The sequence below is a fragment of the Ambystoma mexicanum genome, chromosome 12 (assembly GCF_040938575.1).
Source record: "Ambystoma mexicanum isolate Mex_15411 chromosome 12, UKY_AmexF1_1, whole genome shotgun sequence".
NCBI lineage: Eukaryota > Metazoa > Chordata > Amphibia > Caudata > Ambystomatidae > Ambystoma > Ambystoma mexicanum.
In genome coordinates this window covers 90655713-90675176 of record NC_090936.1, presented here as the reverse complement: position 1 = coordinate 90675176, position 19464 = coordinate 90655713, and the positions used below count along the sequence as shown (strand labels likewise).

Here is a 19464-nt window from a genome sequence, read left to right as displayed (position 1 = left end):
CCCCCCCCTCCTTCGCACCCCAAGATAATCCCTAGTGGTACTTGCGGCTTCCCTGGGGTGTCAAAATCGGGACACACCCACAAGGTGCCCCCCCCCCCCCCTCGTCCCTCCCAGGGAAACACCAAGAATCTGCCTGTCAGGTCCCAGGGTAACAGAAAGCATTAGGTTTGATTGTGTCAAGTGTTAATAGCGACTAGCTAAGGTTAATTCATTGAAAAGACATTTCCTTAATTTAATCATTGAATCAGCCAGCAACTATTGTCCCAGCTCAAGATGGTGGAGTACTTCCTGGCCAGCAGTGATCGGTTTAATTCTACTGTGATGCAGTTTGGAACACAAAGAAAGGTTCTAATCTGCCTTTCATTCGAGATCAGCGTATGGAAGGTCACAGCGCATTAGAGCTCCAGAGAAATCTAAAGAAATACTAAAGAAATCACAGAGTACCAGCATCAATTCACAAGTAGTCAGAGATGAGAAAACTCAGATAAGTGACTGAAGAACACAAAAACAAGATTGAGAGAAATTGTTTTCATGTGACAATATAAGTGGTTTCAAGTTCACCTTTAAAAAGTCATTTAGTTTTCATTATACTGAAGAAAAGTTAAAGACTGTTAGTTATACAGCTAATTTAAATAAGTTCTGGAAATGAAAGTATTACTATGTACTTTTGAACGCTAGTTTAATTATGCATGTTCCGGCATATAAATTAAATTGCTGCTTGCGCGCAGCTCTTAAAAGCATATTGAAGTAAAGGAAAATGTTTATGTAGAGTCGTGTGCCAGCCACGTTAGAGTAAAGGACCCAGGAACGTAAAGCGGCATGTCCAGGAAGTGCAGTGCAGGCGTCGTGTATTACTTGTTCGTCAGTTCTTTGAAGATGTTCGTTTGATCTGCGGCGGAGAGTTTCCCAGTTTGTGTGCACGTGAAAGAGAAAATACAAGTAAACAGCATTCAGTAATCAGCTGTTAATGTAAAAAGCAGCGATCAGCGTTTACGCTTACATTATTAGCGCAAATCTGCGGCAGTGCGGCAAGCCGAATAGTAAAGGTAAACAGCATTCAGAAATCAGCTGTTTCATGTAGGAAACAGCGATCAACGTTCACCTTGTTAGCGCAAACCTGTGGCAGTGTGGCAAGTCAGATAGTGAGTGCGCGCTCATAAAGAGACATTCAGTAATTTACAAAATTTTACAATGTAGGATTTTGGAGTAATCAAAATTCAGGAAAGCTTGTTAAAGAATTAACGCAACTTTTACAAGTACAGAAGAATAATAAGCAATGAGATTCAGATATTTCCCACTAGTAAAAGTTTCATGCAGCTTTGAGAGATCGAATGTAAAATCAGCAAAACAAAGGGCAGTTTTCAAAGTAATAGAATTAAATACAAGTTTGTGTTAAAAAACAGAAAGATCTACACTTTACAGAAGTAATCCAAGAAATTCTGAAGAGATTGAAAAGTTCAGGCATTCATCAGAGAAAAGTTAAGTTATCTATAAGGACTATTTCTTCAAGAGTCTCTCAGTACTTAAACAGAGACTGTCAGGCAATTAAGGGGTTTTGCAAAGGTTTATATTGGAAAACAGTTAGTGAATTTTAATTTAGTTGTTGCTATGTCATTTTGAGGTATCCTGAGTTCCGAGTTGTCAAGCAGTTAAGGACTCCAGTGTTATCCTGACCGTTTGGTATTTTCTCCAATTCCCCTTTTCCCCCACTCTGGTCAATCCAATAATTGTTCAATTGATTGTTGGGTATACTGGTTTGAGGGACTTGGTGGGCTATTCATCTGCTCCTGCAGGAGATCAGCGCTGGGACCTAATACTGCCCCTCACTGGGGGAGGGGAGGGGGATATCTGGGGGGCTGGCCCACAGCCACAGAGCTACAAGTGTGCCTTTATGTAAAAATAAAGGTTGCCTTCCTTGGGGGCCAAATGGGTGCAAAACAGCACACATCTGCCCCCAAAGGCAGCAAAACATTGTGCCATTTAAAATAAATGTTAGTGGGGGGCTGTTTGGCCTGGTGGGTGGCCCCTCCACCACCAAAATCAATGTCCTGGTGGTCTAGTGGTCATTGCTGGGTGAGGATGATCCTCGACCAGCAATCTCCTTGAGTGAATGAGTCTCCCCTCGAGGGAGTCTTCCCTTTCCAATGAGCCCCCTTAAGGAAATCAGGCAAAATGTGCCGTTGCAGCACGCAAAAGTGGGTCCACGAAATGTACATGCTGTTCAATTCTCGATTACGTTGGTGCACGCAGCGTGTGCCAACATCTTCACGGCTGCACCCATACCAACAGGCGCAGAAGGGGAGGTCTAGCCCTTCACAGCTTGGATGTCAGGGGAGCAGCACAGCATCAAGGGTGGGGAGGCAATCCCACACCCCTAAGAGTTTAGTGTGTAGGACAAGCTATCTCGTCCTCCGCACTGTGAATGTAGCGCAGAGGACGAGATAGCTCATCCTCTGCAATTAAGGGGTTAAAGTACTGTGAAGAGTAATACGGGGGAAGGGGAGTCACCCTCTGGAACTTTTATCCACCTGGAACGTTTGTGTTGGAGTTACGCCTTTTACCTTTTTTTTTAAAACATTTGTGCACTTTAAGGCTAAAGACATTTCCCTTTTCACCTTACAGTTATGATACAAGTCATTTATAACACCAGTACACAAATGTTTCTAGGCGCGACAAGACAAGGTAGGGAAGACAGAGGGAGGACAAAACAAACCATCTTACTAGGCCTTGTGTTATTCAGATTGTGCAGGGGAGAGGGGGGGAAAGAAGTGCCAGGGGGAGGGAAGCGGGAAGTTCAAACAGTGCAGTGTGGCTCTGGGTAAGTGAAAGGAAGCAGGGGACTGTAGGGTTACAGATACAGCCCCAGTTCGCAGTAGGCCTGGAGGCAGTGCAGGGGTTACTGATCATGGAGGCGCCTGGTACCCATTGGGATTCTGAGGGTATCCAGGCAACTAGTCAGCGCAGCAGACATCTAGTCAGCAGGGGAGAGCGAAAGCAGAAGCGAAAAGTAATGTCTTGAGCTGCTTCTGGAACCTCGGGTGTTTCGGCACAAGTTTGAGAGGGGCAGGGAGGACATTCCAGAGGGAAGCACCTGCAGAGGATGGAGATCTACCACCCACTCTGTCTGGAAAAGCGTTTGACCCTCAGAGTTAGAGGTGGCCGAGCGCAGAGCTTGAGAAGGAAGGTTTAGGAAGAGGGAGCTGAATGTAGTGCAGGCCCCACCCCCGGAAAGCCTTGTGGACGATGCAGGGGGTCTTGAACTTGATCCTTGCAGCCTCCGGAAGCCAGTGGAGAAATTTCAGGGCTGGAGAGATACGATCCCGGGGCTTGAGGCCAAGGACAAGTCTCTCGCAGTCCTGTTTGGGATTAGTTGCAGAGAGCAGCGAGTAGAGGAAGGCAGATTGAGAAAGAGGCTTTTGCAGTAGTACAGCCTAGCGAGAACCAGGGTTCTAGAGACAGTGAGCTTCTGGAGGAAAGTGAGAAAAGGAAGAATACCTTTGAGGCGGTGCAGCCGGTAGTGGGACTTCTTAGCAAGGTCTGTGATGTAATTCATAAAAATTCACCCTTAACATATCAGTATGTACAGGTGTGACAAAACAGCAAACAGTTAACATTAAAAATCCATACATTCCTAAAACCACATATACTAAAGGTGCAATGTGCTATACCCCACATCCCCCAATTATACGACTTTATACCCTAATACAACTCCAACTGTCATCTTGACTTACACGGAAATGGCACCCTACTAGTCACAATGTATTGTGTGTCTATATCTACCTAAACATTTGCCCAACATGTTTCGTTCAAAGTCCTTAAGTCCAGCAAAAGTGCTGGAGGTTTCTAAGGTAGCACGGAATTAGCACATTTCTAAGAATTCCCCCTAACACTTGGAGTCGAAGATGACACCAATGTTTTTTGCCTCACGTGAAGAAGGCCCAAAGAGGGCAGCCAGAGTGAAAGAGGGAAAGCAGGAGCCGGGGTCTTACTGGCATTAAAGCAGAGATCATTGGAGGCGCACCACTCCTGAATCGCAGCTAGACAGTTAGGAATGAGCAGGAGAGGAGGCTGAGGGGAGCCTGACAAGACAGCTGAGCGGCATAACACTGAAAGTTAGGAAAAGGTAGAGGTGAGGTGGGCCAAAGGGGCCAAGTAGGTGTAGAAAAGCCAGGGTGAGAGGTTAGAGCCCTAGGGAACACCCCATCTAGAGAGAGTGGTGGTGGTGGTGGCGAGAAGGGACTAAAGTTAGACCTGGGAGAGTCAGTCCAGGAGGAAGGAGCTCAACCAAGCCAGGGCCGGTTACGTGATGCCCAGGTTCTCATGGAGATGATTAATCAGGATGGCATGGTTGACAGTGTAGAAAGCAGAGGAAAGATCAAAGAAGATGAGGACAGAGGGAAGGCTAGAGTTGAGATTACTGAGCAGATCTTCACAGGTGTTCAGTAGAGCAGTTTCCGTGCCTCTGGCTGCTATGAAGCCAGACTGATGGTCATGAAGACAACCAACAGATTCAGTGTGGTGAGTAAGCTGAGAGATGGCCAGGTTTTCCACGGGTTTGCCCAGGAAAGGCGTGAGAGATCTATACACAGTTAATGTATAGAGTGTGAGGGCCATGATATTATTTTGGACACAGGATTCCTGGCTCCTCACACCCTGGTGACTGTTCCATTCACCCCCCTGCCCCACCGCCAAGACCTGGTCAGAATGTCACTTGAACTCACCCCATTATAAGAAGCTCACTGCTTCCCGTCAAATTTGATTTCTTATCTATTGCATGTTCTTTTGTGGTCAAAAGAGCACTGTTAAGTCCTGCATATACAAAGATGCTGTACAAGTAGCCCAGATGGCGGTAAGGGCATGAATGTTTTTTAAGCATCTCACTGTTGTCCCAGAGTGATCCCATCATCGCAAATGTCTGAAGTGGAGTAGGGCACTGGCAGCGGAGGGTTCATTTTGGCTACCTACTGCATTTCTCCCATCTTCCCAGCGTTTGTAGCGTCATTTTCCAGCTGTCTCATCCACCTATTTCCCCCCATCTCAGGTTCTTTCCTCTAGCAGACCAATATCTGGATACCCCTGGCTGGCAGGGGCATAGTATGCCGTTCCACGGACAAGACAAGTGCTTGGATACCACTGTAGTGTTGATTTGGCACAAAATAAAAGCAAATGAACATAAGGGTTAAAACAATTTTACTGTATAACTAGCCCAATGCAACTATATGGTAACAGTTAAGGTACCAATATATGTTTAAGCCCTGCCCCAGGTCAATTTGTGTTTGCCCATTTTTTTGTCTGGATCGTGAGGCACAGCCGAAATGGCTGTTTCGCCAACATGGACTCACCCCTAGTGAAACAATGAACCTGTGGTTGTGGTTTAAACTAGTGTTTGTTTATTTTAATTATATAGCGCACCTGACCCAGGGGTATCTGGGCGCTTGTATGAGGGTAATGGTTACATGGTACATTATATACAGGAGAAATGCAGTTTATAAAGTCAGGATTTAATTTAAGTACATCATTTTTTAGAATAGTCAATATACAGTGATATTAGGGAAGTCATAGCGGTAGGAACAGTAGAATGTAATGTAGGCGTGGTAAAGTTAGGTTTCGTTGAGTATCCATGTGATAGCGTGGCTGCGGAATTTGTCAAATGCTTCAATGGTTTTAATGTCCTGCGGGAGTGTGTTCCATAACTGTGGAGCTAGAACCGGGAAACTGGCACCACCAGCTCTTTTAGGTTTTATCTAGGCACCACCAGACAGGGTGTGTTGGATGATGTTATGAATGTGTGGGCAAGTTTCCATGTGAATTTGTCTGTGAGAAAAGGAGAGGCTTGGTGGTTGAGTGCCTTAGGAGTAAGGCAGATCGTTTTTAGGTCCATTTTTTTTCTTTCATGGAGAGCCATTTGTGTTGCTTTCTGGTTGCTGAAATATGCTCTCTTCTGAGGATTTTTAATGTTGCTCAAAGCGCATTCTTTTGCAGAATCTACAATTTATTTGTAATGGATTTATTAGCGCCTAGGTAAAAGGATGTTGCGATAGTCCAGTTTGGATTGTATAAGTGCTATAGCCAGTGTGAGGCAACTGATGGGTGACAATAGGGGTCTTCAGACCCTGATCAGCTTGCCGGTGTAGGCGGTGGCAGAGGCAGAGGCAGTCACGTTTACCTGCTTGGTTAGATTAGAGTGGGCATCAAGGTAAAAACCTAAGGTTTCTACATTTTTGGCTATTTGTATATTGTTCCCATCAATGAGGATGTTTGTGTAGTGAGGGCTAAGTTTTAAAAGGTTGTTAGGTGAGCCAACTAGGAGTAACTCAGTCTTATCATTCAGGCAAAGGCCATGTGCGGCCATCCATGGCTGAATGATGGTGTAGACTTTGTTAATCCGGACGACATCTCTGACGAAGGTTCCTAATAAAAAGGTAGGAGTATCTGGGTATCATCTGCATAATTAGTGTAGGTGACACCCAGACAGTCCAGTTTGTCGAACAGAGGCTTTGTAAAAATAATGTACAAAGTGGGCCATACGCAGGAGCCTTGTGGGACTCCGCAGGTGGTGGGGATAGCATCAGCCGCAGTCGTAGATGAGAAGACACGCATTGTTCTATTTGCAAGGAAAGATTGGATCCAAGTGACTGCAGAGCTAGAGAAGTGAGCTGCTGATGAGAGGCAATCACAACAGTTGATGGTCTACCAGATCAAAGGCAGCTGAAAGGTCTAGGAGGAGTAAGATGGCAACTTTGCCATTTGTCACAGATCGTCGATCTGGCTTTTGAGGTCAACAAGGGCAGTTTCCATTCCATGCTGAGCTCTGAAGCTAGATTGGCGGGTCCCAAGTAGTGGGTTGGATTCTAGATTGTCTTTAATTTGCAAGTATGCAATTCTGTCCAAAATTTTCAATAAGAAGGGGACTGTCTTAATCAGTCTATAATGGGTGGATATCGCCGGGTCTAGTGTCCGTTTCTTAAGTAATGGGAGAAACTAGGACTGTTTCAAGTTACTTGGGACAGAATTACTGGCAAAGGAGGAATTTTTAAGTTGTGATGAACGGGGCTAGATCTCTAGCTGCATCTTTTAGAATCTGAGCAGGGCAGCTGTCACCTTTACATTTAGAAGGTTTTAGAGATGTATTGATTTTTTTAACTTCAGGTATGGAAACCTTATTGAATTTGAAGCCTGAATTGAGGTATGCGGTGGAGGGTGGTGTCGGTGTAGTAGGGTTACAAGTGGTAAGTTGTAATGTTTTGTCAGCTATTTTGGTCTGGAGCCCTTTCATTTTGATAGAGATGGCGTTCTGTATGCTGGTGCACCAGGGTTTATCCTTAGTGCAAGTATCTGCCGAAGTGTTGGGGTTTTCTAGCTCTCTTAGGATGTTAAATAATTCTTTAGAACTGGAGCCTGCTTGGCTTAGTCTGTCATTGAAGGTTTCTTTTTTAGTACAGATTCTCTCATTTTTGTAGGTGGCACTGATATTGGTTAAGTTAGTTTCGTTTTCAGGAGTGGGGGTAGATTTCCAGAGTGTTTCCAATTTTCTCTTTGCTGTACCTAGTACTTTAAATTCAGGAGTAATCCAAGAGTTCAAGTGGGCTTTTGGTTTATATTTGCACAGTTTTAATGGGGCAATAGTGTCTATGGCTTTGGTCATGGAGTCATTTTAAGTATAAACCAGCAGGTTGGGATCATTAGTGTCCGGTAGAGCATTGAGTATAGGGACTACCAAGGGTAAGAGTCTCCACTGTGATATTGCATTTATTCCTAGTGAGACAAAGTGGTGTCACAGTAGGCTTTTTCCTCTCCTGGTTATTAACATTGATTTCTAGGGAGAAAATGTAGTGGTCGCACCACACAAGTGGTGTAGAATCCATTAGGGTGATGTTGCAATTAAGATCTGCTACCCAGTCAAGTATCCTGCCCTTCTCATGGGTGGGTTTGGTACTCATTTGAGTGTAGCCTTGTTCAGTTAGTGCGTTAGCTAGAGAGGTGGCGTGTAGGTCACTAGTGTCATTGTACCCAGGGTTGAAATCGCCTAGAATGATGTTTTGCGCCAAGGGTTTAGTAGTGTCCGCTGCTAGTGATGTAATGTCTTCTTCGAAGGACCCGGGAGGACCTGGAGGCCTTTAGATAATGTGGATTGTAATGGTGGTGTTCGGCGAAGTTTGGAGCTTAACTGAGAGAATTCACACAATGCCAAAGGGGAGGTGGTAGCTAGCCTTATGTTGAGGGTAGATTTGAAGATAATGGCCGTTCCTCCTCCTCGAGCATTTGGTCTGTCAGCTCTGAGGATGGAGTAGTTGTCGGGGACTAGTGTAATAGATGGGCCCGCTGCGTCGTGCAGCCAAGTTTCTGTCACCACAAGGAATTCGAGGTTGTTATTCAATATGCGATCTGCAATCTCTGTTGCATGAGCAACAAGGGACCTGACATTTAGTAGTGCTCCTTTAATAGGCTGCATCTGTATGCCCTTGAGGGATAGGCTGGGACTAATAACAGCTGGACTGTTAGTTGTGATAGTGTGCGTTTTATTTCTGCGCCTGGGCTTGACATTAGTGAAATCTATGCAGGGTGGTTTCGTAGTTCTGTTTAGCTAGTGAATGCCAGTTTGTTGGTAATCTACTACCTAGTCTATCCTTACGCTTAGTTATGTCAAGGTTGGTGGTAGGTGTAGCTATTCACAATGGGGGCGTCTTGATGAAAGTGGGAGAAAAAGGTGTGCCGTACAGCATGGGTGTGCCCTGTCTTGTACTAGATGTAGTGAATGGATGTAATGTAGGTAGAAACAAGGTGGGCTTCATTGAGTCCCAGATGGTGGGATTAAGTACTGGTAGGAATGGCATGAGCGTAATCGAAATGTGAGTAACGAACAAGGAGCTACAGTGTTCCATCTCGAAATAGTGAGATGGTCTAGTGTAGACAGGTCATTCAAGCTTCCAAATCTACAATGTTGGATTGGCCGAGTGTTTGGCCGATTTTAGGGCTAGCCTGATTGGTTGGACTGCAAAACCTTAGTAAGCCGGCCAGCAGTGATATATCTGGGCAGGCTTGTGACATCCCTTTGGGTAAATTTAAAAAAACATTCCTCAAATCTGATCACCTGAAGACTGCTGAAAGATGGGCTGATGCTGAAGATCCTGGCATGGCCATGCTGGCAGGACCCTGGCTATATAGCGCTACAGATAAGGGGCTTATTGTCCACTTTTACTCCCTAAAAATAGGGAAATACTCCCAAAAAGGAAAAATAGGGAGTCAAAACGCTCCCAACAAAAAATAGTAAATAGACACAAAGTGCCTGTACCCGTGCGTACACGTATACACACACACACACACACACACACACACACACACACACACACACACACACACACACACAGGTGCGTTTAGATCAGTAGTACTCAGAGCCACAGGAAGAAACTATTAGTATGGACTGATCTGAAGATGTAAACCTGAATCTTTAACGTGCATTAATATCTAGGTTCAAAGAAATATTGCAAAAACATTTCTGGTTTCAGTTAAAACAATTTTATTTGCTTATAAAATACTCACTTTATGAGTTGGAATTTTTTACTCCAAGCCAAATAATTTTACTCCCAACTTTAGAAAATAGATAGTGACATACTCCCACTTCAAAATCCTATCTGAAGCACCACCCAGCTCCTTTGTCCTGAATTCTGCTTCTTCCCTCCTTGTGAAATTCAGATAAGGGATCTTTCCTTCTAGCTTGTTGGAAGAGCTTTCCTTGCTGTAGTCTTCCTACCCTTCTTGTTACATGTGGCATTTCATTTGGAAGACTTGAAAGGCATCTTACCTGAATGTGTACAACAGCAAATTTTGAGACCCAGATCAGTGAATCAGTAGTCCAGATGCACGATTCCTACTTCACTTTATTTCACATATTTAGCAAAATTTGATACACAAAGCAGCCAACTGTTTCCTACTGCCATTTGTGCTCTGGAAGTGCAACTAAAAGTGTCTGGGATAATTTAAATGCGATACATTCTTACCCAACTCGCATTCCCTCTTCAATGTCAGTGGGCGCCACCTGGTCACTGAGGTCCACCACAAACTTGGCAAACTGTTTGACATTGATGATATATTTGGGATCCTCAGAGTCAGCATTGATTATCTTTGTGCATCTAAAAAATAAATATAAAACAAATATGGGTGGAGGCATCTTTTATTATAGGGTATCTAGGTCTAATTATCAAACAATTTTGGTTGTTGGGTCTATTGATCAACTTTAACTGTCCCCCTTTAAAAGGTGATTGACCCTACGAGGATTCAGTGAGCAATTGCATAATGGTGGACCCCCAATAGCCTATCTATGCAACTCCTCGACCAAAGTTTAACCTCATAACCCCCACGCACACATTGCCCTGCCACCTTCTCCTACCCCTCCCTTACTGGTCGCTCCTTGTCAGGGTGTCTCACCCCAAACCATCTAATTTCTGTACACCCCCTGCTATTTCCCTTTCCAAGCCCCTTCCAGTCACCACAGACTGCTGCCCCCCCACCCACCTAACCTCAGTGTTCAATGACCCACTTCCACCCAAACCCCTCTCTTGCATCTCTGGGTACTCACTCTTCAGAAACCGCTCCACCAGGTGGGCATACGTTTAGTGGTCTTCCATTCAAGCCAGTAGACCAGATTCTGACAAAGAGCCAGCAAAAGACTTACACTTTATATGGTGAAAGGGGGAAGAGGGAAAGGGGGAAACCTGCCAACAAGCCAAAGAGGAGCATAACCCTCTGGGACTAGGCAGGCACCATGGAAGCTGCACAGACAGTATGTACATCTATGGGAGATGAGAAAATAATGCATTAGACTTCCCAATGCAAAATTCAATGCAGCCAGAAACATTTCAAGCCTTTTGTTAATAGTTAAGCTATGGGAAAATAGACTAGACCCTGCAACAAGAAAAGTGCCTAGTAAGGATTTAAAATAAACTATAGGGGAAAAATGTGTAAGATTGCCAAATAAAAAGGTCCCCAAATCACACAAAGAAAACAAAAATTAGAATGGTAATGATGACCATATGAGAGTCCAATCCCAACACACACTGCTTCAATAAAACAGTCTTCTGGTACAGGACATACCCACAACAGACTCACAGTTATTTAACACCACCAAGATCTGACAACACCTATGGGGAAAGACAGCCATTTCTTTTTACATGCAGCTTTTAGTCTATAATACTGTAGAGTGTTGACAAGTCCCTTCCCCACTTTGTTATGTACTATGTTAAGTGTTGCAAAACTGCCCTCTAGAAATAAGTCTCCTACTTTCATTTTCTTGTCCGGATCCCACTTAGGCTGCATGGACGTGTCAAATGTCGGCTCCAAGTCAGGATGGTGCCAGAGGGGGGTTATGGCCAATGCGGGTTCTAGCACCCTACTCTGCCAAACAGCACCACCCAGGCACGAACTTTAGAACTCACCGGGACTACTTCTTTTATATTGCCCTTCCTTGTTGTGTAAGACATCGCCCGGATGTCGGCTGGGGCTACTGCGAATTACTCAGCACGCACATGTGCATGCTTTTCTGCCTTGTCCCCCACCCCAGTACTTACCAAAGTGTGCCTGTACTGCGTGGCAGTATAATACAAAGTCTGGGGCTGTCAGTCCACCAGTTTCATATCGCTCACATGTCCTGGGCCATTTTAGTCTCACCGATTTCCCAGCCCATACAAAGTTGACCGCTAGTTTCTGTAGCCTCTGGAAGAAATCCCTGCCAGGCCAAATGGGTATCCCGCAAAACAAGTATAATAATTTGGGTACTACCACAATTTTGAGCAGTGCCACGCGACCGTAGATGGATATCGGCAGCCTGCTCCAAACTGCTAATTTATGTTCCAGGAGTTTCAGGTATGGCTCATAATTGTTAGCGTAAAAGGTCTGCTTGTCGGTGGGCATTATTATTCCCAGGTACTGTGCTATTGTGGGGCACCACTTAAATCATGCTGTGGCAGGGGATTGCTCTGTGGTTGGAGTCCGTGGAATTATTTCTGATTTTGTATGGTTAATTTTATAGCCAGAGTATGCAGAGAATGTGTTTATTTCCTGCATTATATGGGGAAAGTGTACTTCCGGACATCTGACATAACCATTGTATCATCTACATATAAGGACAGTAATTGGGGGTTCCCTCTAATATGAATACCCCCTCACATGTGTTCGTGTCTGACCTTAGTGGCCATATCCTCTATTGTTAGCGCAAATATGAGAAGAGACAGTGGACAGCCCTGACTGGTGCCCCTACCCAGTTCAAAAGGAGAGGGCAGTGTGCCGTTAGTTCTCACCATTGCTACGGGATTCTTGTACAACATGCGGATATGACTCTTGAATATTCGCCCAAACCCCAGTTTGTCTAGTATTGCAAACATGTAGTTCCAGGATACTGAGTCAAACGCTTTTTCAGCGGCAAGCGTAATTGCAGCTAGCTTTCGGGTCTAACTGTGATGCTATTGCAAAGAATCTCCATAGGTTTAATGCCGTCGAGCGGGTTGGGATAAACCCTGTTTGAAATGTGTGAATTAATTTATTCATGTGCGGAAGCAGTCGATTTGCTATCGCCTTCGCATAGATCTTTGCATCTGAATTTATCAATGACAATGGGCGGTAGGATGCAGGGTCTTGCGGGGGCTTTTTGGGGCTTCAGGCGGACTGTTACGATTGCTTCTCTCATGGTGCCGGGTAAATTTCCCCTCTCGAGCGCCTCTTCCCAGATTTTCAGTAGTCTCGGCGGCAGCTCAGTTTTAAATACCTTGTAGAGGTCGAGCGGAATGCCGTCTGACCCAGGGGCTTTACCTGCATGGAGATCCGAAATGGCTTGTTCAATTTTTTCGGCTGTCAACGGGAGATCTAGCATTGATCTTTTGTCGTCACCCAATTTGGGTAATGGGAACGAGTACATATATATTAAGAGGTCTCCATGGGTCACTGTATCCACATTTGCATATAGTTTGGAGTAGAACCGTTGGAACTCCTCGTTTATTTCATCTGGGGTCGTCTTTACATTCCCTTCCGCGTTGTCGACGCTGGTAATGTATCTTGATCGGTTCTGCTAAGGGTTGCCATTGCCTTACTCGCCTTATTGCCTTCACCATATTTCCTTGCCCTCATAGGTTGGGTCATGTAGAAAACCTCTTTCTGCAAGCGACTTGAATTTTTCCGAGTGTTCTTGTATTTTTTGCAGCTGCACCTTCCATATGGGCTTGGTTTGATGAGCCTCTAGGTCCTTCCATTCCCGTTCTGTCTGTGACAAGCTTTTTCCCCATTTCCCTCAGGGTTCCATATGCTGTTCCCCATCAGCTGGCCTCTCAGCCACACTTTGAACATCTCACACACCGAACTCTGAGTCTGTACTGTGCCAGTGTTGCATCCAAAGAAATCCTCTCTCTCTATTCTAAGTGGTTCGATCACCAATTCGTCCTTGAGCAGTTCTGGTGGCATGCGCCATGTGCGGGTGGTATGTTCCACATTTTTGGGTGTCATTCTCAAGAGGACAGTTCCATCTGTGGCATCAGTTCGGGGGAGCACAGCCAGTAATCAATCCGTGACTGGTACTGTGTACCCCGGAGTAAATCACTCAAGGTGGTGAAGTTCCCTCCAAATGTCTGCCATGGGTAAGGAAACCATTGCCTGTTTGAGCGCGAGTGCCGCTTTGGTAATTGGTCTACGGTTTCCCGCCGACTGGTCCATCTCCGGGTCTAGAGTTAGATTGAGGTCGTACGCCCCAGATCACATTCGCTGTACCTATTAGTGATATTAGTTCCATGATGCGAAGATAGAAATCGGGGCCGTCTGTGTTTGGACCATAAGTATTGACCAATAGGACTTCCCCGTTATGTAGCTGTCGGCCAGTACTTTGGACGTTCGGAAGTTCACCCTCTTGTGTACTATTGTGAGGACCCCTCTCACCATCGAGGAGTAGTTCGTTGCTGCTTTTAGGTGACCCCAGTTACGTGCGAATGCATCTGTAATCTTCCTGGGGGCGTGTGTCTCTTGCAAGAATATGTCGATCTTATGCCGAGTTGCATATGCTAGTATCTTTCTTGCTTTTATCGGATGTGCCAGACCCCGCACATTCCACGTGAGTAGCCTAACCTCCTCAATCTCCTGTATCTTCGGTTGTGTTGTCATAGGTAAGCCGCAGCCTCTCTCTCCGCTGAGGCACTGTTCTGTTACTTGTGCCGTACTCAACAGCTTTCTTGTTTGTTGTGCACCGTCTCTTCTGCCTTCTACTTCCTGCTGACTTCGCAGGGTGCATAGTCATGGTTCATGTGTTCGCAAGTGCTTCTTGTTCTTCACCCCATGGGCAACTGGCCCAACTCCCTTCCTGCCCCCCCCTCCCTGACCATCCCCCCAACTCGACCGTGTGAAACCCACAGAACTTTTAAACCTTTGAACTGATGGGTGACTCTGTATGGTCATACTCCCCTTTTCAGTCTGCCTACCAGACCGCCTTGAGGGCCGCCGCACCTGTATCTTCGCATATCCAGAATTTGTAGATTCTTCTGTCTTCTCATGCTCCTGGTAAGGTCTCATTTGCTGCGTCCAGGTACTGGATCCTTTTCATTTGCTGCTTGGGGATATTCCATTCGATATATCCCATGGCCTCGCCGGTGGATTAAAAAAAAGGCGTCTTTCCAGCATGCTGTATGCGCAATTTGGAGGAGTACATCATTTCATAGGGGAGATCTCGCGCCCTCAGCGCTCTTTTGACATGGTTGAAGTTGCGACAAGCAGCTTGTATCCCATTTGAAAAGTCGGGATAGATGTGTATCCTTGCAGAGTCATATGTTAGGGTGCCTTTCTCACCCGACAACCGCAGGATTGCATCCCTGTCTAGGTGGTTAAGGATGCGGGCTATGACTGTGCGTGGTGGTGCGCCAGGATTCAGGGGTGGCGTCAGGACCCTGTGGGCCCTCTCGATCAGAAACTGCTGCGAGAGCTGTGCGTCCGGGAGCACTTCCTCCATTACTTCTTCCATGAAGACCTCCATTGGGACATTGATTTGTTTTTCCGCCAGTCCCACCACCCTTATATTGTTACGGCGGGACCTCGATTCCAAATCTTCACATTTCATCTGGACTATCTTCAAGTGCTTCTTGATGGTTTCCATGTCCTTTCCATGGGTAGCTACAGTGTCCTCCACAGTGCTTATCCGGTTCTCCGTTTCTAGTACTCGTGCGTTTACTTGATGGAGATCCCCTTTGATTGACGAAATAGTAGTACCAATCTCATCCAGTTTAGAGTTTACAGCGGCAAATCCGTTCTGCAAGGCCACCATGTAGGGGACCGGGGAGTCCCCCCCTCCCCCTTGGGCTCTGTGGTGGCAGCCCATGACAATCCAGTAGCATGGTCTCCCATGCTGGCACTGGTGTATGCATTCATAGGCCCCTTTTTATTATGCTTATTGCCTCTGGGCAGACTGAACGTGAGCTAAACCGTGTCTTGGTGTAGCTCTACCGGCCCTTGTTGTGGGCAATCTTACAATCCCGCGCTTCTCTCACTGTCGCGCTTGGGGGCTCTATTCCACTATGCTGTAGTCCAGATGTGCTGGCTCCTCGGTTTCCCCCCTGTCACAATGCGCCACAAAGCTCACCTCTGCTCCTTGGGATGTATGCTGGCAGGATTCTAGAGGTGGGGGGCATGTTATTACTGTTTATGGCCTGCCACAACCTGTGTCCCCCGTATGTGCAGCAGTTTGATTTTTCCCCCAACTCCTTGATGAGGGGCAGAATGGGTAGTGTACACCGTGTCCACCGGGGAGGGCCTGCCCGTCCCAGAAACCACACACATAGGTGTTCAATTCTTCTATACCCCAGCTTGTTTTGGGCTGCACAGGGTACTCCTGTCCGGGATCCCAGCGAGCTTGTTGTCGATGGAGGAGGGGATGATGGCCTCATGGGCCGTAATGTCATTCACCCTTCCTCCGGGTGTACCGGCTCTACAACTGCCCTTCTGTGCACCTGGATGTATGGTTGAATGAGGGAGAGGGCCTGAGCCGTTGCTCTCGCAGCACGGCACCAGCTTCAGTCCCAACGCGGCCTCCCCCGTTCAGAGCGCCGCTCCCTCTCCGCATCCTGCGCGCGTCTGAGCGGGCTCCGAGCTGTATTTGCCGGAGGGTCAGTGCCCACCACAGGCACCTGTCGGGGAGTTATGAGTGCACGGGAGGGAAGCCCACCCACGACCCGACTGGCCAGCCGCTTGCCCACAGCGCACACGGTGGCCACCGGGGAGGGTTAAGCCCTTGCCCGCTCCTGCTCGCGGATGATCTTGCTAGTTGTGCCTTTTCATTCACAATGTGGTCTCCCCTGCTCTGAACAGCGCTTCTTTCACTTGCCCTACGTTAACTTTGTGGGCTCCTAAGATCCAACCGCCAGAGGGTCCGTGCCCAGTCCACATACCTGTCAGGGAGTCCTGGATGTGCAGGAGGCGGGCACCCTCGACCTGGCTGGCCGGCCGCTCGCCCACAGTGGACACAGCGGTCGCTGGGGAGAGATGGCCCGCGCCCGTCCCTGCTCATGGATGATCCAGTCTACACCACGGCTGGTGGTTGCGGGCGGATCGCATTCCCACGCCCGTGATCCCTCTCCGGAAGATATGCGTATGCAGCAGGCACTCCGGGTTGCAGTCAGCCTCACATCGATGGGGCAGGCGGCCACACAAGCTCTTCCCGCCCAGTTCGCCGTTCGGTATAACAAAGCGCATTTACACAAGTATTAAAGGGTGCCACTACTTCTCTTCTGGGTCGGCCGGTCCCGTGAAGTTTCCGCTTCCACCTCCGCAGCAATTAGTGGGAAAATGGTACTGGATATGCAGGCTCTTCAGAAGGATTTATGGTTTACAGCACAGCTACTCTGTCAGGCGGCCATTTCTGCTGGCGTCCGACAGCGCCCCCCCTAAGACCATGGACTTTACTGCACCAGGTAGGGCCTATCGTGTCAGGCCTAGCAATACAGTATTCAACCTAAGAATTAAAAGTACCAACAGATGTAACTAAGTTTTCCTCATTTCCTCCCTTTCCTCTCTACCCTCAAACCAAAACCACTATAGTTTGTCAAACAACATGTACTTCACAAAACTACTGTACAATGTAAATTCGCAAACTATTTCTGTACACTGTCATAATTATATCACAACTGTTGCACAAGTTGACAAACATTTTAATGACTCAGCCTTGATAAAGACCCTGAGAGGTGGAAACATGTGTCAGCTAACCATCTAGATCATTGCATCAATAATAAACGCAATGAATTACAAATTACAATATAATGAATAAGCATTCCCCCTTTCTTTTTTCCACGTGCAAGATATCTGGGAACAAACAAAGACTAACCCTATGCAGAGTTAACAAGAACTTCACGCTGTATCAGCAAGTTCTCGTGTGAAAAATGGGCAGGGAATTGATCAGAGCGTTTCAAGTAGGGGTTAAAAACTTCAGGGAGCAAGACATTAGGGTTAAAATGAAAATGTACAAAAGCGCAAACAGGAGTGAAGAAGTCTGATGGTAAACAAGTGTGTTATGTTCATCACAAGGGAAGAAAAAGGTTTTTTGTTTAACTAAAGTACATGTTTGTTCCTGGTGGCAGGCCTCAGTGCTAAAAGGACTTTAGAATTGGGGCGCTGTTGAACAGCCTGCAAGATGGCTGCCTAGCTCTTCAGCTCCGTGACCCAACGACTAATTATCCGCTTGGATCAGCGGTTTACTACTAGGAACGAGTGCTCCGTGTTGATTAATCCCAGGTCAACATTACCTCCGAGTTTGGATGAGAATCGGTCCTCCGGTGCCGTGCTGGGCCGCTTTACATCTCGGGCCGAGTATCCGCCAACTGAGGCCTGCGGAGCCGCTTACATTACTGCGGGCCCTGCCACACGTGGATTGCTGAGGCCGCGGCGTGTCATTTCCTGGTGGTCGGCAACCGACCTACGATAGCTTGTGGCGTGATGAGCTGCCAACGCAGAGGCCGGACCAGATTTCCCCCTCGCCGTGCTGACTGCACCTCTGGTCCATCGGCATCCCTGCAGTGGCGCTTCTTCCTCGGCCCACTCCTCCTGTGGGGAGCGGCGGCCGGGCTTGCCGCGGGCCCGGACTCTGAGCGGCGAGGGCGTTACTCCTATCTGCTGCTGGAGCCTGCTTCATCGATCGGCTCTGCACCGCTGGGGCTTCGGAGCGGCCTGCCACACTTATGCGCCGCCCGGACTCACCTTGCGGATCCTTCCGAGCTCCCTCCCCCCCTCCGGGGCCCTGAGGTCGGCTGGGCTCCCCCTGCGGGCTGCCTCCTCCGAGCGGCGGCTTGGGCGCCTGCTCGCTGCTGCCCGTGCCTCCAACTATCCGGAGAGGCTCGGTGAGAGCTGGGGGCCTCCGCAGCGTCAGGGACACGCAGCATCTCCAGCTGAGGAGCCGTCCCCCGGAGTTTAACCCTGTTGTGCCCCTGCATAGTGACTGTGCACGCAGCCGGCTCACGGCACTTTCTATGACCCCCGCACACATCAGGCAGCTCCCGGCTGCTCCTGCCCCAATGGCACACAACTCCATACCTCCAACTGCCTCGGGCCCGCGGGCCCACTGACCCCATCGCATCTTTTGGGCCCTCCTGGCCCGGGACCTAGCCGCTCCTCCCGTGTGATCCGGCTTCGCTGGGGCTTGGGCGCCCCTGCTCCTGGGGGCCTCCTGCCCTGCTCATCTCTGCGGTGTCCTTGGACTTGGGCGGTCGCCGCCGGCTATGTCCTGCCCTCCCCACATCCTTTCTGCCGCCCCAGCGCCCGCTTAACCTGCTCTCACTCACCCACACCCTGCACCCGCCGAGTGGCCTTGGATCGGGGTGCCCAACGCTTTTGACGCGGAGATCCTAGAGCCCCCCTATTCCCCCGGAGCGCTTTGCCTGCTGGATACCTGCCCTGATTGCGCCGCCATATCTGACCAGTGGACGCACCGACCATCTCTGCACGAAAGTGCTGGCGCCCTGCCCCAGTACTGCGTTTGTCGTCCTACTCAGCGGGAGGTTGAGTCCCCCCTGTGCTTCTTGATACTTTTACACTCATGGAACTCACAAATCGGGGGCTATAGCTTCCAAAGACCACTGGCTGCCTCAAGCACACGCGCCTTTCAGCCTTGGGAGGCTCCGTTACCCCCCCCTGGTGGTCTGTGTGCTCAGCTACGCTCCTGGGTGTTTTACCACTATCCACTCCCCATCGCTCAGCTGCTTGGGGCACATTGTCAGCTTCTCCCATCCGCACCCGTCTGCTTTCAACTTGCCCTTGTCAACACCACCCCCTGCTTGCCTCCATCAGATTGCCCTGCCGCCTGGGACGGCCTGTCGCTCCGGCTGATATTTCACGCTGGTGTTGGCGCCCTCTAGTGCGCCCGGCTGGTGTACTCCTTGCCCCAATCCCTATACAGCAGCCGGCCCATTGTTGGACGGGAATTTGGGGACCCTCCTGAACCTCAAAGCCCAAGGACTG

General features: G+C 48.1%; 1 protein-coding gene and 1 long non-coding RNA gene across 2 annotated transcripts in view; both read right to left on the bottom strand.

Annotated features, from left to right (window-relative positions):
* The window catches only part of PSMC2 (proteasome 26S subunit, ATPase 2), a 233299-nt gene that overhangs the window by 142351 nt on the left and 71484 nt on the right, over nt 1–19464 (bottom strand). The window contains exon 5 of the mRNA XM_069628069.1: nt 9999–10130. Coding sequence (XP_069484170.1) covers nt 9999–10130 — 132 coding nt within the window. The remainder of the gene's footprint in view (nt 1–9998; nt 10131–19464) is intronic.
* Nucleotides 666–3538, bottom strand: LOC138512927 (uncharacterized). Its single transcript, XR_011281618.1, has 2 exons — nt 3496–3538; nt 666–889 (listed from the first exon to the last, which is right to left on the bottom strand). It is a non-coding gene; the product is annotated as an uncharacterized lncRNA (long non-coding RNA).